This window comes from Cyprinus carpio, chromosome B16 (assembly GCF_018340385.1).
Source record: "Cyprinus carpio isolate SPL01 chromosome B16, ASM1834038v1, whole genome shotgun sequence".
In the NCBI taxonomy this organism is placed as follows: Eukaryota; Metazoa; Chordata; class Actinopteri; order Cypriniformes; family Cyprinidae; genus Cyprinus; species Cyprinus carpio.
This window is the reverse complement of record NC_056612.1, coordinates 21,937,832-21,949,878: the sequence shown is the minus strand read 5'-3', so window position 1 is coordinate 21,949,878 and position 12,047 is coordinate 21,937,832. Positions and strand designations below refer to the sequence as shown.

The following is a 12,047-nucleotide window of genomic DNA, read 5'->3' as shown; positions in this document are numbered from 1 at the left end:
TCCAATGCACTCTCAAAAGTAAATGTTTCTCTAGCGACTTTTATCCAGTTTCACCAAAACAACAATTTAAATCTATTGTACTTGGTATCTTGGTAGTCTGTTCTTCACTCAACGCTATCATATGGTTTCAAAAAACTTTAGATATAGCCAGTGCTTCATTTGTAAATGAATAATTGCCGGATCCAAAACAAAAATTAAAAGGCGCTGTGACCGACACTGACAATACAACTTCAGATTTCCCGGAACATTCAATGACGTCACTAAACGATGATGCCACAATTATAGCATCGTTTACAATTTCTGCATGGACTGAACTAGGGCACAGGATTTCAAACCCTGGGTCAAAAATGGGTCGACAGGATAATTTGAGGAAAATGTATATCTTAGATAGGCTACATTAAAAATAACAAAATTCGTTTTCATAAAAATAAAATTCAATCACAGTATATATAAATGTTTTTCATTTTGTACTGTTCTCTGAGATCCACTTATAATGTTATCAAGATTGTTACATCAAAAAAGATCATAATTTGGTACTGCCTTCTATAAGCTGTTTTTAGACTAATAACAAAGTTTTGAGTTCTGAAACTTACAGGATGTTTTTATATTATAATAATATCTTATATGTCAAAAGATCAAGGGAATTTTGGTTTCTTGGTTTATGACCCCTTTAAGGATTGCTTGCTTACTTATGTCATTTTAGTAATGTGTTTGATTCCCACTTGATGCCCAATCTAAAATTTGTGTCCTGAAGAAAAATCATATTGCAGTTAGACCTACTTCAATTGGTTTATGTTTTCGTGGTGCAGGGTAATGTCTCTATAGTGACTTTTTCCCTTATGAGACTTCTCTGCGATATCTGTAGTTATTTCTCACTGCTGTTATTTTTTTCAACCTAAAAGCAGCAACATGTCTCCAGCATTCAGACCTAACCTGAGGTCAGATGAGTGGCCGACTCCTCTTGAAGCTCAACTGCCCTGGGTATGTTCAGAAGAGTGTATGAGGGCCAAAAAGCCGCTAGCCATCAAGAGTCGTCTTGAAGTCTTTGTAAACTCAATCTCTCTGTCTCCCTCAGTATCACACAGCTCCTGTCAATACTGTGAGGTGGGAGAGGAAGAGGAAGTGGGAAGCTTAGTCAAAAAGTGCCTAAACACTCGGGATAAAGGTGTTTTAGACTGGATTCGACTGACACACTCTCTTGCCAATCCCTTCTACCAAGGACAAAAAAAGCGATTCTTGTCCTGTTAGCACGGCTCCTGTTGCGTTTTGGATGCACAGACCTAGATTAACTATAAATAATAAATAAAGTGCACTAATAATGTAAGGTACCTGACAAAAGCATACTAATTTGCTAGTACAATCTACAGATTGCTTGTGTGTCTGTAGGCTTTTTCCGAGTGATTTAACTAAGAATAACTGTGCACATCCAGATTTGCAAATAAGTTGGTCACACCTGTATTTAAAGAAGAGTTTTGCATTTGGTAACTTCAAATGTTAGTCATGTCGCTCTCTGTTGGCTCTCACTGAATAATCGGACACCTATGGTGTCCTCGGCAAAGACAAAGAAAAAATTCACTTCTTTAAGTGTTAGTTTAATGCTTCATTGTTAGTTGCTGTGCAAGGTGAGTCCTGTTCATACTTGATCTTGATTTCAGGGGATGACAAAATTTTTAAGCTAACAACAAAAGATGTGACTCAAACAGCCCTGCAGAAATGTATTTTATTTTATTTTATTTTTATTTTTCCTCTAAAAATAAAAGCATTAAAAAAAAGCATTTCCCCTCTAAATATTAATTGTAAACACATAATTTATTTACCATATTAAGTATGTGATATAATCATACATTATATAAAAAAAAAAATTTAATTTAATAATAAAAAAACTTAATTTCTGTTACTATATATAATGAACCACTCTTATAGATCTAATGGGATATTTTACTGTTATATGTATAAATTTTGGAAGTAAAAATTTAACAGTCTTATAAATTACAGTGAAATACTGTAAACTGATGATCCCACTATTATTAAAGGGATATTTCACCCAAAAATGAAAATTTTATGTTTAACTGCTTACCTCCATGGCATCCAAGATGTACAGTAGGTGACTTTGTTTCTTCAGTAGAACACAAACAAAGATTTTATATATAGTTGCAGTCTGTCAGTCATATAATGGAAGTGGATGGAATCATGGCTTTAAGAGTCAAAAAAACATACACAAACAAAACCAAATTAAACCCCGTGGCTCGTGACAATACACTGATGTGTAAAGACACAAAACGATCGGTCTGTGCAAGAAACTGAACAGCAGGGTTTAATTTGGTTTTGTTTGTGTATGTTTTTTTGACTCTCAAAGCTGTAATTCCCATCCACTTCCATTATATCACTGACAGACTGCAATGGTTTGAGTTAAAAATCTTTGTTTGTGTTCTAAACAAAGTCACCTACATCTTGGATGCCCTGGGGGTAAGCAGATAAACATCAAATTTTCATTTTTGGGTGAACTGTGCCTTTAATATAATTATGTTTCTATATAATTATAACTATAATTATATAACTATCTATATAATTATGTTTCTCCTGTTTTTGTATGTATATATATATATATATATATATATATATATATATATATATATATAACATTATATTAGATAATGAAATATACTATAATATACTATAAATATACTATAAAAAAATAAAATAAAATAAAATAAAATAAAAATGTAGTATCTAAAATGTTGCTACTGTTTCAGCTGCTGTTTTTTTTCTGTAAATTTCACTTTATGTGGTGAGCAGAAATGCTGTATTATAAACACTTTGTACATGATTTTTTGCTTGTATATTGAGTCATGTCTAAGCTTAGACATTTTGTGTACTTTCTATCAAGTTTGGATGAGGCTTTATACATGTGAACATTCAGTAAATCAAGGCCATAGCGCTTTAGGAAAGCAAATCCTCCTTTTGCAAAGTCACAGGACCTCTTTTTCGAATCCAGCGGCGCAAGCGAGCGCACAAACAAACATGAGATGCTTGTAACTCACGGCACAGAAGTGTCGCGCGGTGTGTCAGACGAGACAGCTGCATTGGTAGCCAATTAAGAGATCCTACACACCCACCTGGATACAAGTTGAAAGAATGCTGGTTCACATCTCTCGGCACGAGACATCAAACGGTCCGGCATCCGTGGCTGCCGGCGCTCTGGGGAAAATAAAAACACAGATCAGAGTGTGTGACGGCCCTTTGAGAACTGTCATTAGCACTTCACACACTGCAGCTGAAAGCTTCGTACACAAGACGCGTTGTCTTGCCAGTGATCAAATCAACTGGGATCTGCTCCCAGCTTGGGCTGTCACAGCACGTCGAGCCGTGTCGAGATCTTTCAAAAGTGCGTGTGTGGATCTAGAAATATATTTATCCTCATTGAAAGTCATTCTAGGCATTTTGGTTAACCTCATGTGGTGTTTACAGTTTTTGTGGTCATGTTGATTTGATTTTGTGTGCTTGTGGGTTGACTAAAGTGCTCAGAGGGTTCAGTTTGTGCTGCATTGGAAGGGTGGTGGCGTGTGATTGGGCCTGTGTGTGTCATTTGTGGGCATCTCTTTTGGACCTATTCTGCTCTGGTCAGTGTGGAGAGATGGTTCTTTTATCCAGATGACCGGAGTTAGAACATTGTGATCCCACGTTCTGGCTGAGCTGTGGTATTTGACAGGAGGTATTGGTGTGTGTGGTATCAGCAGTCTAATTAAAGCTCTCTAAAGATCTGTTATTGTAAGGGCGTTGTTGCCTCCTTTGTTTCTTTGATTCTGTCTGTCACAGCTGTGTTGTCTTCAAGTTATATTAATAGTTGTGAGTTTCTTCACCAAGGTTTGAGGCGTAGGATTGTATTTAACATAACTCCATAAATCTACTCTGACATTTACTGGCCCTTAAAGACTCCAGTAAATTGTTTATAATGGATTTTTTTTTATGTTTTTGAAAAATTATTTTAATATATATACACACACACACACACACACACACACATATATATGTACAGCTGATTTTTCAGCATCATTACTCTAGTCTTCAGTGTCACATGATCCTTCAGAAATCATTCTGATATGCTGATTTGGTGATCAAGAAATATTTATATGCTGTATATATTTTAGTAGAAACCACAAAATATGTTATAAAATGAACCACAACATATTTAATATTTTTATTTTAGCGCACCTTCCACCTCAATGTTTCCTCCGCCTGCATTAACAAATTGCATCAAGGAACTCAAGTTTTGGCTGGAGGCAAATTACCTTAAATTTAATTTGGATAAAACTGAGGTAATTCTGATTGGCTCTAAAGCTGTTATATCTAAGCTCTCTGGTCAACTGATGGATCTGGATGGTGAGCTGGTCATGCCCTCCACTAAAGTTTGCAATCTTGGTGTTTTCATTGATTTCATTCAGTGATCACATTGGTAAAGTAGTAAAGACAGCTTTTTTCCACCTACGTAATATTTTGCATATTCAATCCTCTCAGTCAGTAGGATGCTGAAACTGTTATACATGCCTTCGTCACATCTCAACTGGATTACTGTAATTCACTTCTTTATGGCCTGTCAGCTAATAATATCAAACGACTACAATATGTTCAAAACTCTGCAGCTCGCATGATTACCCACACAAGAAAGAGCGATCACATTACCCCAATCCTCTGTGACCTTCATTGGCTTCCGGTTTCGTTGCGCATAAAATACAAAATACTAATTCTCTCTTATAAAGCTCTCCATAACCTTGGTCCTGCATATTTATCTGACTTACTTCTGCCTTATGTTCCTGCCCGCTCGTTGCAATCTTCTAGTGAGGGATTCTTAGTCACCCCTAAGTTTCATCTGGTGACTGCGGGAGCTAGAGCTTTCAGTGTTGTGGCTCCCAGATTGTGGAATGCTCTTCCCCAAAACATCCATCAAGCATCCTCCCTTCTCTCCTTCAAAAACCTCTCTGAGTATTACTCTTCAGTTCTCAGTCTGTAATTTGTACCCTGTTATGGATGTTTATTTACATTCTCATGTATCTCTAATCTAACTTTGTAAGTGGTCGCTGTATATTACTGTCAGCTCTTGGTATGTGTTCTGTCCTCTGGTATTGATGTTTGTCTGTTTCTGTTCCTTAAATCCTGACTTGTAAAGTGACCTTGGGTTTTGGAAAGGCGCTATATAAATAAAAATTGTTATTATTATTATTATTTATTTTATTATTATTTATTTATTTATTTGTAGAAACCACAAAATGTCAAAAAATAAACCACAAAATATTTCATATATTTGAAAAAAAAAAAATGTTATAAAGCAAACCACAAAATTTAATATTTTAGTAATTTTTTAAAAATAGAATGACTTACTGTCATTTTTGATCAATTTAATGCATCTTTATTATATATATTAATTGTTATATGTTTATATCGTAGATCAAGTCTGATGTGTTAATTTAAAGTTTTTTTTAAAGCCCATCTAAATGTGTTATTTTGGGCACACTATACATGATATAAGTGAAATAGCATATTTAAAATGTAGGACAGCATTTTATTGCAGCATGAAAGGTGACAGCTGGTCAAAAAGTTAATTTAGTGACATCAATGATAAAGAAAAGATGTTTTAGGGTAGTCTAATTTAAAACTTTTTAATTATGAAAACAACTTTTATTTTTTAATGAAGTGCTCTGCCAATTAATTACGTGCAATAAGATAATTCTTTAAAGCAGTCACTGGATGCTCATTTTCCACAAGTTAATATGATTCTATAGGGTCTTAATGAAAAGTCTATAACATACTTTGGTTAAAATTGCTCAATGGTAGTGTAAAACAACACCCTTTTTACCCTGTCAAAAACAGTTCTGTTCACAGCGACCCGTTTCGGTTCATGTCCCTTTAAATGCTAATAAACTCTGCAAACCCCACCCCTCTCTTCCATGGGGTGAGCAGCCGTTCTCTGAGACTGGATAGCTGGCCAATCAGCATACACCTCGCTTTTCAGAACAAAGAGCTTTGTAAAAATCAACACGTTTCAGAAAGGCGGGGCATAAAGGAGCAACAATAATGTGGAAAATAATGTACCTCATAAACACATTGCATTACACCAAATACACAAAATAATGTTCTTTTTAGCAGCATCATATGACACCTTTAAAAATAAAAAAATAAAATAAAAAACACTGGGTGGTACTAGATGTAAAAGTAAATTAAGCATCCGATTACCCCTTTAATATTCATCTGTTAAGAGACGGATTTTGGACCAGTGAAATTTCACTGTGGGCAGGTCAACAAATTGCAAACTGATGAAAATGGAAACCAAACAACCAACAAGGGTCCTTGTCATGTACTGCTGAAGTTATGCCTGATTAGAAAACAAAAAAAAAGAAGAAAAAAAAAGTCAAGTTAATATAAATTAGATTTGAATGATTTTTCATTTGCAGCTCTGTTGTGTTTGGAATCACTGGGACATAATTTAATATGCTATTTTTGTTCTTGTGTTTAATAGTGCTGTACTGTATATCATTATCATAGTATATCATAGATGATAGATAGTAGATGGTTGATGATCAGAGACAATTTTTAATATAACTCTGACTGGATTCATCTGAAAGAAGAAAGTCATTTACACCTAGGATGCCTCGGGGGTGAGTAAAATGCAGGGTCATTTTCATTTTTGGGTGAACTACCCTTAATATTGTAGCATGCAACTTCTATAACTGTAAACCATTTGGCTCTTTGGCTTGATGTTATTTAAGGTTGAATTCTTGGCACAACAGCCATCCACAAGGGGAACTCCATGCTTGAGGTTCTGAAAGTTTTCAACTATTAAACACATTTGAATCTTGTTCTTAATCAAAAGTCAGCATCCATAGAAACAGTTTTAAGTTGATCGGCAGTAACCCTGATACGCAATCATCAAAACAGTTCTATTGATAAGCATTCCAGAAAAACATTCCTGCTTAATAAAAAACAAGGGTTAAGCACTTCATTAGTGTGACTTATAACTCTTGAGATTTGCAAGCATGAATTTTACATATGTGCATGCTGTAATGAAATGCATGCAATGCTAATTAGTAAAGCTAATGTGTCTTTGGGTGCTGACGACATTAAGACCACATTAAAGAAATAGTTCACCACAAAATTATTTACTCACCCTCATTTTAAATCCATATGATACCCTGGAAAATTTATAAGGGTCAATTTTTGGAAACTGAGATTTATACATTCCATTGATGTACGGTTTAGATAGGACAATATTTGGCCAAGATGCAACTATTTGAAAATCTGGAATCTGAGGGTGCAAAAAAATCAAAATATTGAGAAAATCAACTCAAGTTTTCCAAATAAAGTTCTTAGCAATGCATATTGCTAATCAAAAATTAAGTTTTGATATATTTACGGTACGCATGTTCAAAATATATTCACAAAGCATGATCTTTACTTAATATCCTAATGATTTTTGGCATAAAAGAAAAATCAATAATTTTGACCTATACAAATGTATTGTTGGCTATTGCTACAAATATACCTATGTGACTTAAGACTGGTTTTATGGTCTAGGGTCACATATAGCTTTTTCATATGTTTTTTATTTATTTATTTAGTTATAGTCTAGTTAAAATATGGAGCTATTGCATCAGAAATAAATGTAAGGGTTTGAAACAACATGAGGGAGTATAAATGACAACACCTTATTTATGTTATAAGAGTTTCATTATAGAGGATTTTACAAGGCAAAATGACATAAAATTACATTATCGAAGTACAATCAGTGTTCAAAACCGTTCTTTCCCCATTCCATTTTCTAAATTAAACGACTTTGAAACTTTTGTGTTTAAGCCACAGGTGGTAATAGAGGGGCCAGCACATTCCATAATGAACCTTTAAACCTGGGTAGAATAACGTCACATCCCAGCACTGCTGCTCTCCATCAACTTAAAACTACCCTGAAGTTCATTGTGGAGTGTGAGCGTGATCAGGACACTTTGCCAGATGTTCTCACAGTGAGCTCCTCCACCTTTGGCTACAATGTTAGCTGTGTCATCCTGACAAATGATCCTAAAGAGCATTACGTTAACCAGAAAGTACGGCGTTGGGGTCATTAAAGTTTTTTAGGTTTCAACAAAGACTTTCATTTTGTAACTTATAAATCAAAACCATAGACTCTGTCTATTAAACATTACCCCTCCTTGGTAGTTCGCAATGCTTCATTTATCAGCATCTAAACAAACAAAACAAGACAGGCACATGGTTACAGGGACATTTCACTCCCTGCACCTCCTTATTGGCTGCAAGAGAGCTGTTTGTGAGGAAACCTTCCTGTCCGTGAGTTTGGTGTTAGCGAGACATCCGTGTGCATGACCGCGGCATGGCACTGGCTTGCAGAAACTTTGCCAGTTATGTTGACTACATTCCTCCCTCAGCTCCACACCCGACCCACTCACTCATCTGAGACGCCTGTGTTTGTCCAACCACTTGTTTTGCAAGATGAAATGGCAGCAAATCAAGCGTTCGAGTCAAATGGTTCTCATGTGTTTCCTTCACTTTGGTCCGCTACATGCTTTCTCCAGCAGTGCTCCTCATTTTCATGTCTTCCACTCTCTGTTATGTGGTTGCTCTCGTCCCTCAGGCTTTTACTTTGTTTACTGACAAACCATATTGACGGAACAAAAAAAAAAAATCTAACAAAACCAGTATTGTTTCTATAATGAGTCTCTGCGATCCCAGAGTTGTGATTATCCATTTTCGCAAAAAACATCCGCCCACACTTACTCTTTGTGTGATGGTGTGAATTGCAGAAGACTTTGTTGATAAATTCACACGAAACCTTGTACGACGGTTGTTCTTACAACCTTGCAGCATTCTACAGCAGCTTACGATATTTATTTGTATTTCTTCTATGACGCTTTGACGTTTACGGGGACATACGGTATATGAGATGAATTAGCTGCCATTTTCCAGACATCAGCGCTACAATGCCTCGATGGGAGGCCGATTCTCACGGTGACAGTGAAATGATCTTTCCCTTATTAAACGCCTCCATCCTTATAAAGGTGGGTAATATAGTCTCCCGCTTTTACCTGGAGGTGGGAGCCGCATTAAATATTAATTAAAAGTCACATCAGGAGCGCCATGCTTATATCAGTCTTCCCGGTCTTCAGGCGGAGACGGAAGCGATAAGTAACTTTATTACCTCCGTCGTGGATGGAAGGGAAGGCGGTAGGGGAGGAATAAGGGAAAAGAGGGACTGCAGAGAGGAAAGAGATTCATCTGTTGTGCAGAAGCTTTCGTGATTCTGCGATGAGACTGATTTCGCTATGTGAATATGGGTTTTGTGGGGCAGAGACAGAAAAAAGAGAAAGATTATTAGAAGAATACAAGAGTAGGCTACTCAGTGAGTTGAAGTGAAAAAGTGAAAATGAGGCCAGGGATTTTTGTGTTGCAGATTGGGGCTCTGTGATGCTTCCAGCTTTTAATTAAATCACTGGGGTTTGAGACTCACATCCTGCACCCAAAATCAACCTCCCCTTGTTTACGGTGTCCTGTTAAGGAAGGTATTGATGTATCGATAAACATCCCTTCGTCAAGGTTTTAATGAAGCTGAGCTTAATCTTTATTAAATGTACTCTTTGAGTTAGGTTCAAACTTTTTAATTAACTAAGTTCGGCGCAAACATTACACTTGGGTTTTTCAACAAGTTCGGGCACTTGGGGTTGACTTGTATTATTATAATTTTTTTTTTTTTTTCATGTGAGGGTCACATTAAAACATGTCATTTTGTAATTAAAAATTTGTCTTTTTTATCTTTTATATATAGATTTTTGTCTCAGGCCTCAATGTAAATCTATTTAATAAATGCATGTTATAAATCTTATTGTGAATGAGTCATCCATTTACAGGTTTATTATTTTTTTATTTTCATTTTTTTGATAATCTGTTTAACTTGGATATAATTAAAGGTTTTTTATTTAGGAATTGTTGTTTATTATATTTTATTTGTAATTTATTACATTTCATTGCAACTTTAAAATTCAGATATTACATTTTTACAGTTTTACAGCTTTAAACAAAATTATTACAAAAAGTGTCAGCAAATATTAACACTTTATAATTATTTTTTTTAAGGAATGCATCTTATGTGTTAATAAACGACTATTGTTGTGTAAATGAATACATTTACAGTTATGTTGTCAAATTATGCAAAAAGTGTGAAAATATTATTCAGTAGTGTGTATTTAGGATGCATTAGCATTAGTATGATTTTATTCTATTTTATTACAAAGTGTTAAAATGTAATTTCCATCATGTTCATCTCCACCACATCATTTAAAGAAACACAATACATAATTTGAAATATGGTGGAAATTATATTGTGGTGGAAATGTTCATGGTAATTAATAAGACAAAAATAAATGCCAGATTTTTAAATGAATGCATCTAATGTATAAATAAATGAAGAATGTTGCGTTTAAATGAATGAATTTACTGTTATTTTGTCAACCTAGCATAAAGTGTGAAAATATTGTTCAATAGTGTGTATTTAGGATGCATAAAATGCTAAGTCTAAACCTGAGTTTCATGCAATAGATTGAAATGTACTTTATCTACAGTAGCTTGCTTTCATTTGAGCTGATCCTGTTGTTCTCTTTGTCCTTCACAGGTATGGAAAAATAGTGTCAACAAAGGCAATCCTGGACAAAAACACCAACCAGTGCAAAGGTGAGTACCGCAGTCAATATCAGCTCGCATTAAAAACACATTCAGAGAGCATTCACAGTCTCACTTAAAATAATCAATAATCCTTGAAAAATGACAGCTTTTGAAAGACTCTGATTAGTCTGGAGATTGTCTGGATGATCTTTAGAGGAGGAAATGTGTTAGCGTGATTGTGGGTTAAGTCTTTACAACCGGATAAGATGTTAGCGTGACTAACAGTGTTAGCCACGGCGAGGAAAAGCACAGGGTTCCTCCTGTGTTGATTTGAAAAGTCCGGCCCTAGTTGTGGTGGTTTAGAAATAGCCATAGGGGCGAGGGAAGCGTCCAGCTGAAATTGATGATTTAGCAGACAGCCTCTTTTCAGGAAACACTCAGCCAGCTCTGTAAATAAACAGCCTGGCTTCCTACACAATCTGCCAATCCGGGTCCTGCAGGTTTTTATTTTGCGTTTATGCATGTGTGCGTCTTTCTCTTTGTCAAGCTTTCTCTCTGAGGGCACATCTGATGTGTCCAAAAATGAGTATTAATTCCCACATGAGGACTGGAGAGAGAGGGTGTTTTTGGGAAGCAGAGGAAATCACTCCAGGCTTTAGAGGACTTCCACTTCCTGGAGTTAACAGCCCTCCTACTCTGCCAGGCTTCTCCACCCTGATGGGCTTCCAGCCAGGACTTATGGGAGCCAAGGATATCAGACAGGAAACGAACAAAAAGATGGATTCGTTTCATTCACGGCTCCACTGAATCTACATATGTTTGTCCTGCTTGTTTCTGCCATCCTTTTTTGTTAGTTTTTTTCCACAGGATATGCACTATTCATTTCAAAGATATGTCGATTGATCGCAATTACAGGCCTATCTGCTGTAGATTAATCCTGTATGTTAGAGTTAGCCATCGAGGGTCGTTTACAATCAAGTTTGTTCGGTCCGTTTGCTTCTGAAGATTACTCGTAAGTTATCAAGCTCTGCAACGTTTTTAATCACTCTTCTTACATGGATTGTTGGCTGTTCAATAAACTCACATGGTTTAATCGCATGTTTACTTTGTGTGTTTTGCATTAGGCAGCTAGATTCGTTTGCGAACTTGTTTGTGCAAAAAAAAGCGACACATTTTCAATTTCAGACAGCTGTTTTTTTCCCTTGTCCGCAATGACAGATGGAGAGGGTGACAGCAGTGGGGGTTGTGGGCAACATTGAGGGTGTGTTTGATTTTCTCTTTGACTCAATCACGAGCCTCTCATTAAACGGAGTGAACGTAAATATTTGTGTCGTACAACACGAGCACGCCAACAAGCTCGCTCTTTCACTACCTTGCTTTCCTTTTCTAAT

At 36.0% G+C, this 12,047-nt stretch overlaps 1 protein-coding gene across 1 annotated transcript in view; it reads left to right on the top strand.

Moving 5' to 3' along the window:
- Positions 1-12,047, top strand: part of LOC109106615 (RNA-binding motif, single-stranded-interacting protein 3-like) — a 139,523-nt gene that overhangs the window by 45,431 nt on the left and 82,045 nt on the right. Inside the window, exon 3 of the mRNA XM_042741485.1 lies at positions 10,667-10,725. Within this exon, the coding sequence (XP_042597419.1) occupies positions 10,667-10,725 (59 nt within the window). The remainder of the gene's footprint in view (positions 1-10,666; positions 10,726-12,047) is intronic.